General features: G+C 38.6%; 1 protein-coding gene across 5 annotated transcripts in view; it reads right to left on the minus strand.

Moving 5' to 3' along the window:
* GSAP (gamma-secretase activating protein) overlaps positions 1–19,324 on the minus strand; it is an 87,308-nt gene that overhangs the window by 46,421 nt on the left and 21,563 nt on the right. For all 5 annotated transcript variants that reach the window (XR_003002290.1, XR_003002291.1, XR_003002292.1 and 2 more), the window contains exons 7-13: positions 15,562–15,631; positions 14,327–14,376; positions 10,693–10,797; positions 10,185–10,244; positions 9,199–9,242; positions 8,046–8,131; positions 873–950 (exon numbers count right to left, since the gene is read on the minus strand). Coding sequence is in view for 2 of the 5 variants with exons in the window: in XM_024738109.1 (XP_024593877.1) it covers positions 873–950; positions 8,046–8,131; positions 9,199–9,242; positions 10,185–10,244; positions 10,693–10,797; positions 14,327–14,376; positions 15,562–15,631 (493 nt within the window). In the remaining 3 variants the exon portion in view is untranslated. The remainder of the gene's footprint in view (positions 1–872; positions 951–8,045; positions 8,132–9,198; positions 9,243–10,184; positions 10,245–10,692; positions 10,798–14,326; positions 14,377–15,561; positions 15,632–19,324) is intronic.

Below are 19,324 nucleotides of genomic sequence, written 5' to 3' on the forward strand. Positions count from 1 at the left end.
CTTTAATCATTAGATTAATCATTAGAAAAATGTATGAAAACGTTCCACAAATATCAGACTTGTACTATTAAAGCATAGATATAGGTCTTCGGAATTTACTTCTACTTTCTTCATTATTAAGTTATTCAACTCTTTTACTTTAATCTCTAACTTCTGAAGGTACTATTAGGCACTCCTGCAGAATAAACTCTGGTGTGACCTGGCATAAATTTTTTTTTTATTTTGAAAATTCTAATTTTAAGCAATTTTAACTCTACCCACAGTATGTACTATATAAATACTAATTTTAAGGAACTAAACAAGCGAAATAAATACTCTTTAGTATGGTTCAGGCTAAAACTATTAAAGGGCACTCTGTGACCAACTACAGAGCAAAAAAATTTGGGCACTTTACTCCTGTCCCCAAGGCTGACTGTTGGCATATCAATTTCTTGGGCCACAGATGTATGAAATGAAATAAATGTATCTTAGGTCTAAGACCTGTTAAGGACCGAGACCATGGAAGCTTTTAATTAAAACCCTATGTACCTTTGTAAGTTAAATCTATTGGTACCTTTCAGTTAGTAATAATAAAAAATCAAACACACACACTTTGGGCAAATACATCCCTTAGCATTGGTCTACAGGCTTAGAAAAAAGACACAGGTCAAGAAAAAAATGTATTACAAAATATTATTTTAAATGTAAAATAATGAGCTCACTTAATATTCATCATTCATGAATTTCTTCAGGAAATATGTATTATATAGGTATACAGATATACAATGTACTGATTGAATTTGTTACAAGGTAATAAGACTTTAAAGTCTATCTACTTTGCTGCTATTTGGAAAAAATGACTATGTAAAAGTAAAAAAATAAATGAAAAGTACCTTTATGAAAGTAAAGCACTGAATACGTGATTTGCTCCCAAGAGTCAAAGTTCGGGCAGTAACATACACACAAACTTCCTAGAAGGAAGAAGGTATTTAGTAAAACTTAAAAGAATCGTAGACAAATAGAAAGTTTCCTAAGCCACTTAACCTTACTGCTATTCCTTTAGATGTTCTGCCTCAATTTACCTCATAGATTATTCCCAAATTCTAGAAATGGACTATTAACAAGTTGCTAAGAAATTTCAAGTCAACAATTACTCAGCACACACTATAAGCAATTTACTGTGGTAGGTTACTGAAGGCTAGGAAAATGGAGAGAGAGAGACTTCTGTATACGAAATCACAGGAACCTAGAGAAGTTTATAAAGCTTCACGAGATTCTCCTTACGTACATATACTCCCCTGTGCCCTTTTTTAGCTTGCTTTCCAGCCATTGCTAATAGCTATGGACCTCAGTTTATCAAAAACGTGTCTCCTATTTACAGAAAGTTTCCAGAGTTCTTCTTTATCTAGAATGGAAAGCAAACTGGGGCAACAAGAGCAAGTGTGGTGTGTGTGCCTGTCCCCATCCATATTTGGGTCACTGAGGAGAGCTCCTGGCATAGAGTGGCCTTTCCAGATGAGCCCTGACCACACTCACTCAGCCCACCACTCCAGAACAACCTCAGCCTTTCCACCTGTTTCAATGTGTAAAACTGTCCATCACCTCTAGCAGCTGTTGCCACCTGGACAGACTAGGTAAGTCCATCAATGACCTACAAATGAGGGCATTATGCTTAAACTGATACTTCTATTCTAATGCTAGCATTTATGTGATCACCTGAAATAGGAGATTTCCAGGGTGGAAAGGAACTTGACAAGGAGCCTGGAAACCTGGGTTCTAGTCCCAGAGCGAATATTAACTAGCTGTGTGAATTCAATCATTATTCTACTCAGTGAATTGCAATATTTCCTCTACCATAGTCCATTAGAGTTCCTTTATCAAAAATCATGGTAGGAAAAAAAAGGCCCATTTTCCCTAAGAAGACTATTTAAGGACATGTTTAAGCATTTCGTTATAATATTTATCCTTTGTGACTCTTTTAATGACTTTTAAGACTGCCATATATTGTTAGAAATTCATTTCATTGCAATATTTTCAACAGAAAACAAAAAAAGAATAACTTTATCAGATAAAAAAGTAACAATTCTGTTAGATTTAAAATTACTGTTATGCTTAATGACCACCTTTTCTTTAAAATTACAGCAGACTCTTTAAGAATAAAATAATGCTATACTAAAGCAGATACAAAAATAGTAATTATAAGAGATACAAAAGTCCTCTGTACCACTTTGACTACTTTTATACAGTAAACATACTACCAGCAAAAACCCTACTGGTTTATCCTGTTCTTTTACGTTCTATGATCACAGGCATTTTTAGCAAACGGAGTTAAAACTTCATCCTCTCTAGTAATAAAGAAACAAGAATTAAAACAAGCCACCACATTTTTCCTTTCAAATTAGTGAAGTTTTAAAAATGATAATCAATTCTGTCAATGGAGCAGTAGGAAGAACATTCTCAAATAATAGTAATGAAAGAGTGAACTAGTACAACCTCTCCGATAAACAGTTTTGCCGAGGATTAAATATATTCACACCTGTTGACCCAGTAATTCTTCTTTTAGGAAACTACCCTGAGGAATGAACGTGAAATGTCAAAAATATGAGAAAGATCATAACCTCCATTCTAGCAAAATCCTCTGCACACCATCCTTTAGAGAATTGAGGTTATCATTTTTCTTGTTTTGAAGAAAGTTAAAGTGAGATGTAGAATAAACTAACCTAATTACATACACCAAGAGCCATATTCAGATCTCATAAGCAAATATCTCCAAATAGTTATGTTGTGGCTTAGTCCCCTCTCCCAATCCCAAAGGGGGGAAAAAAGACACAACAAGGGGAAATGGGCTGTGCACAGGCTCTGCAAAGCTGTCCCATCTCTAGAATTTTCTTTGAAATGTTCGATATCTGTGCTGTCCAATATGGTAGCCACTAGCCACATGTGGCTACTGAGCACTTAAAGGATGGCTAATGTGACTGAGGAACTTCTTTTACATTTTATTTAATTTTAATAACTTAAATTTAAATAGCCACATGTGGCTACTGAGCACTTAAAGGATGGCTAATGTGACTGAGGAACTTCTTTTACATTTTATTTAATTTTAATAACTTAAATTTAAATAGCCACATGTGGCTAGTGGCTACCCTCTTGGACAGCATAGCTCTGGAGCACTGGTTCTCAACTCTGAAAGTACATTAAAATTACCTGGGCCCACAGATGCCTAGGCTCCACCTGAGATCAACTAAATCAGAATCTCTGGGGTGAGATTCAGGCATCAGTATTTTTTAAATTTGCCTGAGTCATATTAATTAAATTCTCTAAGCCTCAGTTTCCTCAGTTGTAAATAAGGAAAACATAGAACCTCCTTCGTATGGTTCTAATGTGAGTGTTAAATGAGGTAATATGTATAAAGCTCTGGCAAAGAAGTTATAGCTGGTCATAAAGGTTAGCTGCTTTATTATTATTACTTCAGAATAATTTTGCCGCTATTTACAAGTTGGGGGAAGTCAGAGTTTGAAAAAACAAAGCAAGCTTTTAATGGCATATCCAGAGATGTGTAATGAATATTCATCAATGATGAAGATAACATCTCAAAATTGGCTAGCCTGGGGGAAACCATTTGGACAATGAAAGCTATTATGGACAAAGTTTTCCAAGGGAAATTATCTCATTGTAAAAGGCTCTATAAAATGCTAAAACACAGGCCTAATTCTGGGAACTTGTGAAGGGCAACTCTTGCAATTATATGTACAGGAAGGAGAAGTTACACTTTTCACCCCTCACTACCTCCCAGTAGGAGGTGCACAAGAAAGAATTACAGCCACCATGGAGTTAGAACACACAGGAGAACTCTAAGTACAGCTTCAGGGTTGACTATTGGATAGGGAGTGTATTTTCTTTCCTTCAATTCTTTAGGAGGTCCCTGATTTGTAAAAAATTTATTAGAAAAATCTATACAAACTCATAATCTTAATACATAAGTGTCCTGACATTGGCAGAGCACTTTTGCCTATCACCAACTCTCATGAGCAGCCTCCAGATTTTAACCTCTAACTCCCTGGAAGGTAGCAGATATCATTTCTTAGGGTAGGAAAATTCAGGACAAAGATGCTTTCAAGAATGGAAAAATAATGCTGAAAGGACAAAGTAGCTCCCGATGACCAATATGTGACAACTGAACATCCAATGTTATTACAGCATCAGCATTAATGTAAATAGTTGAAATAAGTTGAGTTTGTAAAAAGCTCTGAGTCTACCTATATTTTTTTTCATGAACCATGTTTTCTGTTCTTCACACCAGGGGAAAATTAAGCTCCCTATTATAAAGGGAGCCATATAGGGATTAGACTATTTGCTCTCTTCTCCATTCCTACTTTGCTGAAGTAGGTATTTGTTTTAACAACGAAGGTTAAAAAGTTATTTCTGAAAAGTAATTTGGGAAATACATGAACTGACAACTTCTTAGTTGAAAAGCAAAAGGGTGCTTCTCTGGTTTATTTCATTGTAAATCTGGAAGCATCCCATTTGAAACAGGTTTATTTTTTCTATTTCAAAGCTGACTGCGAAAAGCAAGGCTCATTTGCTATTCTCCTAGATGTTGCTGAGAAAGGAAAAAACACTCTTTCACATCTCGTGCCGGATTAACCTTTTATTTCTTAAGATATGTCATAGACAGCATGTTTATAAGCTGCTACTGTTCATGAGAAACTCCTATGGGAACAAACTAAGAAGGAATAAAAGCTTCATAGAATAAAAGCCTAAAATGATTATTTATATCCAACAGATTTAAAGTCAAGTACAAGGTAGTCAAGTACTAGCCTGGTCCCACCGCATGAGCTCTGGATCCCATTACATCCCACCTTCTAAGCAAATTTGTTCTACTGGTCATTCCTCTCTGCTGTGTACTGTCATCTTTTCTTTTCCACTAAATATCCCATAAGCATTCAAACATACTAGAGTCGCTACTGTCTCAAAAAATGATATTCCCTAAATCCCACTTTCCCTTTCAGCTGCTGCCTCTCTCATGCCTGCACACGCTGCTATAATTTTTCAACTCCCACATGACACTTAACCATTCACAATCAAGATTTCACCTCAATCACCCAGCACAAACTACTCACAGTAACCTCCATGCAGCTATACCCAATGGACTCCACCTCTCACCACCTACTAACAGTCACTCTCTTTTATGAAACTCCCTCTGCTCTTGGCTGCTATAACACCTCACTTGGTTTTCCTCTTCTCTCCCCATACTTTTTCCTTTTTCTTTGGATGTTCCACCTAACTTTTATATATTTTTGCTCCCAGATCTAATTCCTAAACCTCTTCCCTTTTGACCCTTTACCCTTCCCACAGCTTCAAATGCCAGCTATGGTCTAACAACTTCCACATTTATTCATCTCCAGTCCCGACTCCCCTTCTAAGCTCCAGGCCTCTTAGTTAACATGTCCAAAACAAAACTCACAATCTCCCTTCCTAAGCCCCACCAAAACCACTGTACCTCAGTAAATGGCACCACTGTTGACCCATTTGCTTGTGCCAGAAACCTGAGAACCATTCCTCTTCATCTAGTTCATAGCGGGTCTCCTCAGTTCCATCTCCAAAATTCATCACAAACCCACCTAGTTCTCTCTACCTCTACTGCCCATCCCAGATCAAGCCTCATCTCAAATATATGACTACACCTTATCCTAACTGCTCATCTCCCCACTTTTTCTCTTGTGCCCTCTGAACTATTCTTCACACAGCAGCCACAGTGATCTTTTCAAAATACATATCTAATCATGTCAATAACCACTTAGAACACTTCAGTGAAGGACTGTCAATGGACCTTAAAACCACCAGATGAAAAGTTGTTGGGGAAAAGGATAGTAATTTAATGCCAAAGTATCACCTCACAGATTACTAACGCAAAGGGTGAAATGTACCTTTACAAGGGAGACAGGCAGTGGTTACCACTTAACCAAATGACCAAACTTAGCGTCACTAACAGTAGGACGTCCTTACATTATACGTTTCCTGATCTGGTGCGAATAAAGTTCACAACATCACCTATGAAATATTCTTACCAAAAATGTTTAACCTATGTCTAACAACGCCTTTAGGCCTAACTTCCAACTTACAGAAAATGGAAAGGAAAGAGAAAGAAGTTAAATACTTCCACAAAGAAACAATTAGACAAATCCAGAATGTGAGATATTCCACAAGGCAAATAGCCTGGACTCTTCAAAATGTCAATGTTGTGAAAAGAGAAAGAGAGGGACAGAAGATAGGAGGTGGGAATCGGTCTACATTACGACACTGCAGAGACAAAACAACCAAATGTAACGCATGGATCTTTTAAAAGTTATATGCGTACATGTATCTATTCGTGTATATGCATACACATATATACATACACGTGAAAAGGACTTTTTAAAAAACAATTATGGAAATTTGAATATGAAATAGTTTACTGATTAACGTAGCTAATTTCTTTCAGTGATAATGGAAATGAGATTATGTAAGAGTATCCTTAACCTAAGGAGATACATGCTGAATTATTTAGTGGTAAAGTATCATGGTGGTTGCAACTTACTTTAATGATTTAGTCAAAAAGAAAAAAATCCTATCTATTTAAGAGGAGAATGATAAAACAAATGATAAAGCATTGTGAATGATATGATTATTTAAGTAAAAGGTACATGGACGTTCATTATATTATTGAACTTTTCTGTACAATTGAGCATTCTCAAAATAAAAGGTCGTCATAAGAAAAAAAAAAAAACTTTAATGACCTTATGACCCTTAAGATAAAACCTAAAGCCCTTCCATGGTCTGCAAGGCCCTATACAACCTGGCCCCTGCCCACCCCTTCAACGCTCTCTCGCAATACTCTCCCTCTTGCTCACTCTACTTCAGTCACCCTGTTCTTAGTTCATACACATCCTTCAAGTCTCAAAGGAAATATCATCTCCTGCCCTAAACTCCCCAAGACTGGTTTATAGAGGGACTTACAAGGCTGAGGGAGATCCTGGATGGACAGAAAAACTATAGGATGGATTTTGAAGGAGTGAGGTGGGAAAGGAAGCAATTTTCAGTTTTCATTCTGTAAAATGAAATGTACTGGCTGGACTAGAACATATTTGAAGATATTAGTAGCTTCCATTAAACATCTGTTACATGTTCTCATGGCTTCCTGTAGTTCTCATTCATAAAATGTACCACGACTCTATTCAAATACTACGTGTGCACTTATTTAATGTCTAACATCCATACTGAATAGTAACGCTCTACTAAAAAAGGTTTAGGTCAGTTTTGCTCACCATTGTATCCCCAATACCCAGCACACAGTAAGTGCTCCATAACTGTCAGCTCAACGAATACCACATAATTTGGCTTTAAAGGAAAGCAATTTTAGTCTAAGCGTTACTTAAGTGGTAACTGTCCACTCAAGTTGGGATGTTAAAGATGGCTATGAGATTTAGTTATTAGAGTTGATTATTTAGATGACTGTTACGGTTAATGAGCAGTTTTTCCACCAGATTCATTGACTGTAATCATACTCCTCTCCTCTCATTTTCAGGCATTTTTTTCCCCTCTCTGTTTTCTCTATCTACAATAAACAGGTGTTAAGAGATGGAATATTGTACACTAACAACTTTATGTGAAGCTCTGATTGTCAGCTCAGGTTATAGCATGGCTCTTAAAGCAGCTAAGCACATAGGTTTAGAACCCAAACATCAGTAAACCTGACACAAAAAGCATCCCGATCATCGTATGCCATTTGTTAAAAATGGAGCAGGTGAGAAAATGTAGCTTGATTAAATATGAATCTATCCCCTCTATTAGAACAATAATACAAAAACTATTAGAACAATAATCTGACTGTGGCTTCTTTATACAGACAGAAAATGTATAAAATTACAGTGGAGAAGGTAATTTGGTACGTAAATATCCATATAATCACTTATGTAAGAGTGTGGCCCTATTATATTTTATTTTCAAGATCAATATAGCTAAACAATGGCTAAATGTATGGAACTCAAGTATAATTAAGTAAATTAATAAATACAACCCAGTTCTACCTGTATGGTTGGTAAAAACACACAAGGTTGGGTGTTTGGATAATTTCTCTTGGTCTTGAAGATCATCATATCCAAAGTTGACAAGTCTAAGAACATAAATGCATTTACAAATAAGTTCCCTCATAAAAGATGTAACCACTATAATTTACCCACAGAAGTAGAGACATGTCGAGAAATTCCAGTAGATAATATGTCTTTTGGTTAAAAAAAAACAAACTATAAAACAGTAATTTTTAAAAATACATGTTACATAAATGGCATGGCCTGGCAATAGAGAAAAATATATATATTCCTTTCAACTTACATTTTTATAAAATTTTGATATTAGAGTAATGCCGACATTATGTTTCACAATGGACAGAAATGAATATTCATTTCTGAATGAATGAAAATATATATTCCTTTCAACTTACATTTTTATAAATTTTTTTGATTTTAGAGTAATGCCGACATTATGTTTCACAATGGACAGAAATGAATATTCATTTCTGAATGAATGAATGAATGAATGAACACTACCTTTATAAAATAAAGGTAGTGAAATATGTAACAGTTTGAGATTACCATTAATTCAAGCAGACTTTCATTTCTTCTGTGCAGTTATGGCCTTGTGTCTATTTTTTCAACAGTGTCTCATGTTTTTACTACATGTAAAATAATCTGGGGGAAAAAAAACCTCGCCTTTTGTGTAAAAAGGAAAACAGGAAAAAAAGTAAAGCAATAGACTCAGCTGAGCTATAAGTAGATTGACCTGCAATATCCTCTTTGATGGCAACAAGAAAAGGGTTTTGATGTTTGATTCTAAACGTAGCTCTCTCTCTGAGTCATCAAATGCTTTTATTGAATCACAGGGAGAACAGCACTTCCATAGATCAAAATAAATGGAGACGCCCTACAGAAATAAATGACTAAGAAAAATTAATATGATTGCCTTTCCATGGAAAAACCCTGTGTTCAGGCTTGATAACATTGTTTATATTCCCTATAGAGAACAGAAACAGAAAAGATGACACCCACACACACACACACACACACACACACAGAATATTAAACTATCCTTTTATCTGCATACCATAGATTAGGTATAAATATTATATAATCATTCTGCCCACAAGTGTCTATAAAAATTAATAGTAATCTGTGAGTAACTTACTTGAATCCTGAATCACTTAATGATACGTCCAAGGGTGCTTCAAACTGTCAAAAAATCAGGAGAAAACAAAGTGAAAAATGACATTAGTTAAGTGATGATAGTTCTGGAAACCAGTGCAAACCTGACAACACTGTGCTTGCCTAATGATGAAGAGCTCCTTTAACCAGCATTATCTTCAGAGGATATCCCCCGAATCCACAGACAGAAAGTCCACTGGGAACATTCTGGAGTTTACATACATCACAAGCTTGATGTGTATTTATTTCTCAAAAGGCAAACTTTGCTTCAGATTTAACTACCATAAATGGGTTTTATAATAAGCCAATTGGAAGGAGTAGACTTTTACAAGACACAGATGATCACGTAAGGAGGGAAGGACTGGGTGTCTTTAGAAAGAGAATGAGTGAGTCCAAAAAAGGGGGTAGAAGGAGTAAATGAAATTCTTGTAATGGTATGATATCAATCTGTATTAGACACCAATATTAACCCTGGTCAAGAAGAATAATAATGTTCTGTCCATCACAGATAAAGATATTTGTGACTCCTCACTACAAGGCTGGCACTCCAAACAGCTTTTCCAGGAGTGGTTCTAGATTTGCACTGATTGAACTCTACCCTCTCACTGACTTTCTACCTTACACTCAATCCACCATCACATGTTCTTTTGGATCAAATGATGCATAATCACATAAAGCTATCTACTATTAACCACGCCTACTACCTCCCACTGATACTCTTACCCATTTTTCTTTAATATGAGGCATTCAGTTAGCAGAAATTTACTGTGTGTGCTCTTCTAATAATCTATATTAATTGCATTTGTTACAGAATTGAAGTCTTGAGATGGCAAGAACTATTTTACTTGCTCATACAAGTGACTAAAGAACAAGACCAAGAATGTTAAAATGCTGTTTATGATAATAGCTCTCTTTAAAAGGGGCAATAGGTTGTAAAATTTCCTTAGCCCAATCATTTTCTGGACTTACCATTAAGCTAAAGTGCTCATCAGCATAAAACTGGATGCATTTTAAGACACTCCTTGATTTCTAAAAAAGAAAACAGAGTGACAAATTAACAAAAAATCAACAGAAACACTAGTTTAAAGAGAGAGAGGGCTTCCCTGGTGGCGCAGTGGTTGAGAGTCCGCCTGCTGATGCAGGGGACATGGGTTTGTGCCCTGGTCCGGGAGGATCACACATGCCGCGGAGCGGCTGGGCCCGTGAGCCATGGCCGCTGAGCCTGCGCGTCCGGAGCCTGTGCTCCGCAACGGGAGAGGCCACAACAGTGAGAGGCCCGCGTACCGAAAAAAAAAAAAGAGAGAGAGAAAAGGAAGCAGCCAAAAATCAAGCAGTAATGAAAACCTCTCCATTATTTTTCATCAACTTTTGTCGACTGCCCCATCAATGAAAATGAAGTAATTAATAAATTAAAATAACGATAATGTCAAAATTAAACTACTCCCACAAAAAGGAGGGCCAGTGGTCTAGTTTTTACCTTCAGATCAATGTAGTATAATCTCTGCTCTGACATATCCCACTGAGCCCAAACAAAATCTTCGGCTACTCTCTGTCTTGGGAGATGGCCAGAATTTTTAATTACCTAAGGAGGCAAAGAGATTTTAGAAATAAATAACATTTTAAAGGAGAACATATCTGGGTTTCATAATTATTTTGCTTATTCTATCTTTATAATACATGTAAATACTTCCACAGTTTATTTTTAGTAGCCCCTACCGCCAATACATACACATGGAAAGTCTTTCCAAAAAAGATTTAAGGCATCATTTCATTACTTGCTCCTCACAAACACTCTGCAATAAACTATCTTATTTTTATTCTTAGTTTGGCACACAGGCTGGGGCTGCTGAAGGCAAGGCCACACCTACCACAAACCAACAGCTGTGCTAACACAAGATTCAGAGCTTCCTGTTCTGGACATAACCCACTCAGGTATCTGCAGTCTGGAGGGCTTTACCACCAAAGGTAGAGACTGTTAGGCCAAGGGAAAACTCAGGCCTGGGAGAGGAGGGTTCTGGGCAATGATCCTCGATCTGCCATAAACTCTTCACGTGTCTTTGGTCATGCTTCTTACCTTTATGTCTTCCACAATGAGCATGATGATACTGCCCATCTCTCAGCAATACTTAACTATTCATCCTTCAAGACCCAACTTAGGCACTGACCTCCTGTAGAAATCCTTCCCTCACCTCCCAAGATGAAGGCAAAGCTCCCCATCTCTGTATTCCTATGGTGCTTTGGCATGCTTCTATTACAATTACATTTTAATTAATGTTATAAGTCTACCCCAATGAGTATGCACTCTTCTACAACACCTTTACATTCTCAATGGCTTGATTGTTTCTAGCATGTAGAAGTACTCAAGGAATACTTCTCAAAAGAAGGAAAATGAAATAGGGTACGCAAGAGTAAATTGCCAAGGAAATGATAAGTGTAATACAAGGAATTTAGAACTCACTTTCCTCAAAACTGCTCATCAAGCAAAGGTGATCTATATTGGGACAGATGAGTAAATAATGAAGACAAGTTGATGTAGAAGAAATAAGGAAAAAAGAGAACATCAGAATGGTCCATAGTCATACTTCAACCTCTCTAATCCTAAATGGGATTTCTCCCATGAGGCTAACTAGGAACTCAGGGGAGGACAGGGCATGCAGAATCATACACCTCTATTTCTTGTTTGCCTAGTTCCATCAAATTTGCTGGAAAAAGATCCAAGAGTACAGTACCTATCTGACTCTTAACTTCGGGGAACCCATCTTGTTTCCATTTTTCTGAAATTGTTTAGGTTAGGGTAGATTTGGGAACTCTCAGATAAAGGCCTATACTAGCAAGACATGATCGTCAGAACATGGCAACCAGGTTCACATAGCAGTTCTGTCCCTCTCTAGAGTTTCCTCACCTCTGTGAGTCGAGGTTGTCGTGTTCCCTGTAAACATGGGATAATTACAATACCACCTCTAATGTGTAGGGATGCTGTGATGATTATGCAGACCTGCACATGGCTTTATGAAGCTGTCATCTAAGCCTTTAAGAATGAGGGCAGGGGGCTTCCCTGGTGGCGCAGTGGTTGAGAGCCCGCCTGCCGATGCAGGGGACGCGGGTTCGTGCCCCGGTCCGGGAAGATCCCACATGCCGAGGAGCGGCTGCGCCCGTGAGCCATGGCCGCTGAGCCTGCGCGTCCGGAGCCTGCGCTCCGCAACGGGAGAGGCCACAACAGTGAGAGGCCTGCGTACCGCAAAAAAAAAAAAAAAAAAGAATGAGGGCAGAAGTGCCTCACAGAAGGGCACATGTGGATGAGGGAGTGCTGAGACTGTATTGCTTGGCCAGGAGAATCCTTCCTGGGCTTCTGACAGGTGCCTCCTGGCCTCACTCTCTCTGCAGTGTCTCTCATGGCTCTCAACCCCTCTTCTAACCAGCCAGTCCTCTGTCTGTGTCCATTTCCCCTTCCTGACCCCAACGTGTTTATTTAACTCTCTCCTCTAAATTCTCATTGCTGCCTTTGGGATTCTGCACCTTGGCCTTTCCTCTCTGGCCTGACCCTTTTCTGACAACTGGCCTTGTCTTTGCCCTGCCATCCACTCAGCCACTAGTGGCCCAGAGCTCCAGCCACATACTTTCTGGTCATTTTCCAGCCAGGCCTCTTGATTTGACGCTTTCAATCATAGATACATAATTAAAAAATGCCATCTCCCATTTCAATTTTGTTCACATAATTTAAAATTAAAATCAGAGAAAGGCTATTTAGATGCAGACTATTTAAATATTGAAGGAAATCATTTTAATATCAATAATATATTAAGATCTCACACAAACTGTCAAGAAAAAGACAACCCAGGAAAAAATAGACAAGGATATAACTAAGCAATTCCCAGAAAAACAAATTCACATAGCCAATAAGCAAAGCAGATGCTCAACCTCATCAATATTAAGGGAAACACAACCTCGAATAATAATGATATCAACTTAAACGCATCAAACTGGATTTTTTTTTTTTTTTTTTTTTTTTTTTTTTTTTTTAACTGCGCCACCAGGGAAGCCCCAAACTGGATTTTTTAAAAGGCAAATACATCGATTACTGGTGTGGATAGAGGGAAAGGGTACTTTCATACTTTGCTTGCAAAACTGAAGTGTTACAAGTTTTTTGGAAAGCAATCTGGCAAAATCTGTTGAAGTTTATTAAATGCATATAACTGTCAACCCACTTATCCATCCCTGAGGATTTAACCTAAAGAAACACGTGTACCAAACATGTAAAGCTAAAAACATTTGAGACAATTTGTAATGCAAACAAATAAAAGGGTGAAAAAAAGGCAATCAAGTGAATATCCATCCATGGGAGAACGGTGACAAAACTGTGCACATCCAGGCCAGGGACTATTTGTACTTCTAAAGACAATGAACTGAGCTGCTCTAGGGTGCTTGTAGGTAATTCCACAAAGTTGAATGAGGAAGGAGTGAATAATAAACAAACCCCTGTGTGTGTCAGGGGTGGAGATGGGAGACATATAGGTATGGAGAAAAGTGTGAAAGGATACACACCAGGTTGTGAACAAAAGTTAGAGGTGAAAAGGCAAGGGAGAAGTAGAAAACAAGCAAAAAAGAAAAGAAAACTGAACTATATAGAACCTTAGCATATATCCTATGATCCCATTTATTATGTGTATGTATGTGTATACATGTATAAAAATTAGAGAAACAAGTTCTCTCTCTATTTAGGAACCTATATGGATACCCCTGATACATTAAGTAAAAAGCAAAAACAAAAGCAGCAAATTAATATTTATATTATGATTCTATCTTGGTAAAAGCAACTGAATCCCAGTATCTGTACACCTAACCTTGAACAAGGTACAAGGCACGGAAAAGGTCACACAAGGCTGTCATTAGTTATGTCAGGAGGCTGAGAATGGGGGGTGAGGTAGATAGAAAGGAGATAATCAACTCCTTCATGTATCTTGTATTATTTCACATGTTACAACAGCAAGTCTATAACTGGAAAGACACCAAATAAAGTAGTATGTTTCTATAACAATCCATCTTTAATAGTCTAGAAATGCCACTCTTTATGGGAAAAAAACTCTAAAGCGAAAGGAATTTCAAATATTTACCACTCTATTTCCATCTTCTTGGGTAACTTGGATATGAAGTTGTTCAATATCTTTTAAAAAAGAAACAATAGTTTAACCTTCATGAAAAATACGAGTACTTTTTTTCACCTAACAGTTGTGAATATTTTTTTATAAAAGCAAAACAGATTAAACGACTGGCTGAAAAACAGTATTATCACAGATGGCAATCTCACAAGGCTCAAAACAAAACCCACCTTTCTCCACCCTGCCTTTAAGTCTGTTTCAAGTCCAGCATTTACTCTGCTCCTCAGTATCAACAATACATGAAGCATTTAACTCTTCTGCTCCCCTGGGTTCCCTTAACAAGTATTTCCCTCCCCTATACCATCAGTCTTACACATAGGGCTAATAAGGGCTCATTTGGCAGGGTTTATCTTCAGTTTCCAAATACCCAATACCTCTTTATACGAAAACATCAGATAGAAAACTCATTATGCCAGATATTAGGGGGAGGTATTTTTATAGGAGTCATTAACAGAACTCTGAACACTTTATTGATGTGCAGATGGTCTATTTTTCTCAGTAAGTGATTTAGATTCAGCCATATGTACCTTCTGCTGGCTCTTCTTACAGAAATGTGAGACAGGTTATTGGGCAAGAGTATAGGAAGTGAACACAATCCTAACCCCTCAGACTTGTCCTTCTAATTATAAATCAGCACTTTCACCTTATAACATGAAAGACAGCTTACTAGATAAGATACACCAGTGAATTTTGTCCTTTGTCCACCCTTCCCCCGACTTGAAATCATCATTAAAGGATGTCCCAATCTTATCTGCCTCTATCTGAATTTGACCAAGTTACTAAGTGTCCTCGAGTTCTGCCATGGAATTCTTCTAGCTTCTAATGCCTTTCCCTCTGTCCATCCAAGCCTCTCTCCTTAAATCATGGTTATCCACTGTGACAGACATCTTAAAGAAGGATGGACTAAAGAAGGCAAAAATGACCTGCACAACTGTTCTACAAATATTCTACCATGTGCCCAAACTGGAAATCCATATATGCAGGAGCCCATCGTATACGGAGGCAGAGCCTAAGAGAACAACAAGTAGAAACAGAAGGAAAGCCCTTCCACAGGAGTCCTAGGTCTCCAATGGACATCAAAGGTCAGTGGACCCTCAGCACTGGCGAGTGGACAGCTAGAAGATTCATCACGCCCTTCCTACGCTTCACCGGGAGATGCACCGTTCATGAAGTCCTCGGGATATACTTACATTTCTCTTCTGAAATCAGTAGCAGATGATTCTCTGGTAGAGGGTGACTTTCAACATGTGGGTAGAGGAACTGTAAAAAGGAAATTAATCAAAATCATAAGCAACTACCTTGCTTACACAATTATCTCAAAAGTTGTGTTTGATCACTGTACTACTACAGACCATAGAAGGGACTGGGAACCACAGAATAGTTTAGGCGACTCACATTCACACACACACATTACAGACGGAAGCACGGAAGAGAAGGCAACGCTTTCAGGAGCTCAGTTTTCCAGCGGGGGATTGATCACAGGTCCAACACAATTCATTTAGACAGGCTAAAGTGTACGCCGTTTCTAGGGATGGTGCTTCCTATTTGGAATATGGGATTCTGAAGCCAATCAGAAACAATGTAAGTAACATTTGTACAGAAAGTTCTGTTTCACACGCACCAAAACAGAGTGACTGATATAATTTGTTGTGCAGCTAACCCTAGTATTTAATTTGAGAGCCAAGTAAATGTACTCTCCGTGACAACTTCCAAAGTCCCACATCCAAGAGAAAAAGCAAAAGAGAACCAGGGACTTTCCAGGAAAGGATAGTGAATCACAGTGTGGCAACTGGTGGAGGATTTACCTCAAAGCACAGAACGACTGCCACTGGGAAGAAAAGGCTTGATCCCCCCGACGCCTCCTCCTCTGTGCCCACCCTTATTTGTCAGCCCACAGGACAAAGCAGGCAGCCAGAAACACAAGGCCTGACACTGTCAGCTGTGATAATGAGGGAAAACTGGCCATGGGATAACTCCAGTGACTTAATTCTTTCATCATCAAAAGGGTAACTATAAATCAGCACTTTCATTTTGCAACATGAAAGACAGCTTACTAGATAAGATCCACTGGCGAATTTTGGGTTTTCCCTCCAAACTTTAAAGCATACTGAAAGAACATAACTTTTCATGTCCCTGTTTTAAAGCCTGCAGCTTCTCTAAAGAGTAGGAAAAATTTTGACAAAATATATTATCTGGTGTCCTAACTTTTCATAATGACAAATTAGAAATAGAACTTGTCAACTTTTTAAAATATTAATTTATTTATTTTTATTTTTTGGCTGCACCATGCGGGATCTTAGTTCCCGGACCACGGATCGAACCTCTGCCCCCTGCAGTGGAAGGGTGGAGCCTTAACCACTGGACCACCAGGGAAGTCCCTAGAACTGGTCAACTTTTAAAATTGCTTATAGTCAAGTTTCCCTTTCAGAAAAACAAAACTTTAACTATATACCATTCTTCACAGCAAAAAACTCAAAACCGTAAAATAGACAGGAATGCAGAATTCAGCTACGAGAATAATATAGACCTTATTATCTGCTGATTTGTGAAACTGTGCACATCAAAAAGGATACTTTGGGGACTTCTCTGGCAGTCCAGTGGTTAAGACTTTGCCTTTCAATGCAGGGGGTGTGGGTTCAATCCCTGGCCGGGGAGCTAAGATCCCACATGCCTCTTGGCCAAAAAACCAAAACATAAAACAGAAGCAATATTGTAACAAATTCAATAAAGACTTTAAAAATGGTCCACATCAAAAAAAAAAAAAATCTTAAAAAAAAAAGATACTTTGTGTACTGGGGTTGAGGAGAAGCAATGATGAGTGACACCACATAGATAATGGAAGAGCAAACACTCAGTGCTTCAAAATAAGGAGAAACTACAGATTTGGCCTCCTCTGGGTCTACAGAGGTGGCCAGGCCCTGCTGCCTTAGCACTGTGACCTGGACTAAGGTGCTGACCAGTTCTAAACCTTTGCCTGGTCTCTGTGAGGCAATCAGTGAAAATGTAATTTTAAAAGTTCCATTCAGGTGGTGGTTGTTTTTCTTTCTAATTTGAGGCAACCCTGAAGCAAGGCCTAGAAGTGAGAATATACATAGACAGGGTTCAGACAGAGCTCTACAAAAGTGTGCAACATTTTGTGGGGTTTTGTTTTGTTTTGTCTGCATTGTGAGTAGGAATCTATATAGATTAGATTATATCATATTAGAAAAATATTTATCTTGTAAATATCGAGCTAGACTCTGATTATTAATATTCGTCGATGGAAGGTATGTACTACAGGCATGTAGACGAATGTGTAATTACCCAATGGAACTATCTGAAAGATGCAATCATGCTGGCGGGGAACTCTCCAAGGATCCCAGATTGGGATCCAGACCCCATTCACTACTGTCTTGCTGAAGTTCCTCCATGAAGGGGGTCAAAGCTGCACATGTAGACTTAGGGAAATGTACTACTGGAAATCATCACGGACGTTCTGGTAAGAAAAAGGAGAGAGATCGCAGGGCAGGACCAAACTCCATGGACAGTGAACAGCGTTTCTCTAGAGGAGAGCAGAAGGGAGAGAGGAAGAAGGTGGGGACTTGCCATGGATGGAGGTTTGGAGGAGTTTCTCTCTCCAGAGGCCTAAGCCTGAGGAGCAGGGAGCAGCGCTAGGAACTGAGATGGCCACAGGATTAGTGTGGGTCTACTTCATGTGGGTGGGGACTTTGCTTTTGGCCTACAGATGACATCATGCATCCTGTACTTTTAATTTTTTTAAAGTAAGATAAAATGCACATAACACAACATTCACTATTCACAATTTTCATTATTAAGTATACAATTCAGTAATTTTTAATATATTCACAATGTAGTGCAACCACATACTTGTAAAAACCTTTTCCTTCCTATACTCTAATTACCTTTTAGTTGCCCTCATCCTTCAATAATATCTCCACTGCCTACACAGCCCTGGATAAAAATGCTAAGGAAACCAAAGTAACAGGCCAGGAAAGGGAAGTGTCCCACAGTCAGCCCTGCACTGATGACAGCGTAAACAGGGTGGCTTCCTGGGGGAGGGAACGCAGCTTAGGAGCTCCACACCAGGCCCTGTCTGGCAGGGAGCGGCGGCCCACAGAGACGCCAGGAGTGGTGGCGAAATGCACCACTGTAAGGACTGGCTGACAGTGGACGACTGGGCACTTGAGAGACAATCCCCTCTCCCAACACACACTGCAAGAGGGAGACCCACAGCCAGAGGCTGGGAGTGGGTAGGGGGAGGGAGAGGCTATACAAGGCAATTGTGCATCAACCCTGCATGAATATGGATAGTTGATTCTTGTTCTCTGCGGCAGTTATGTTCCATAAAGTCACCAAAAACACTGAAAACTGAACCACTGCTCCCAAGGGAAATACAGGGATAGGAACGTGTAAGCCTCTAGTTAAAACATTTTTGTCAGCAAATTAAAACAAAACTTTGTCTAATGTGTGTTCCTATTTAAAAGACACGTTATTTCATATATGCTGTTGATTCGCTAGCATTGAACTCAGTCAACAGTACTATAAGCTAATGTCTAAATGAAGTTTATCTAATTAACACACGCGTTCTCTGAAAAGAAGAGTGCAGGCTTCTTGCACTTAGGAGCATCAGACAGCACTTCAGCAAGACACCTGGGGGACATTTCAAACAGCGAAATCACCGAGAAAAGCCAAAGAGTGTGAAAAACGTGGCACTACGTTGACTGTGAAAACAACCTTTGTTTGCAGTCTGAGAAATGAATCAAGAAGGCAGTGTCACCTTGTTCTACCTCATCTGGGAACATGTGCATCAGGTGAAAATTTTTTCACTGCTTTGCCCGTGTCTGCAAATGACTGTGAAAGCACCATGAGTATTGATTTTGGGGTAACAAATAAATTTTAGTGGGTAGCAGAATTTGCAAATTCTATGTGCAAGTAATGAGAATTGACTGTACC

The sequence above is a fragment of the Neophocaena asiaeorientalis genome, unplaced genomic scaffold (assembly GCF_003031525.2).
Source record: "Neophocaena asiaeorientalis asiaeorientalis breed wild unplaced genomic scaffold, Neophocaena_asiaeorientalis_V1.1 scaffold170, whole genome shotgun sequence".
In the NCBI taxonomy this organism is placed as follows: domain Eukaryota; kingdom Metazoa; phylum Chordata; class Mammalia; order Artiodactyla; family Phocoenidae; genus Neophocaena; species Neophocaena asiaeorientalis.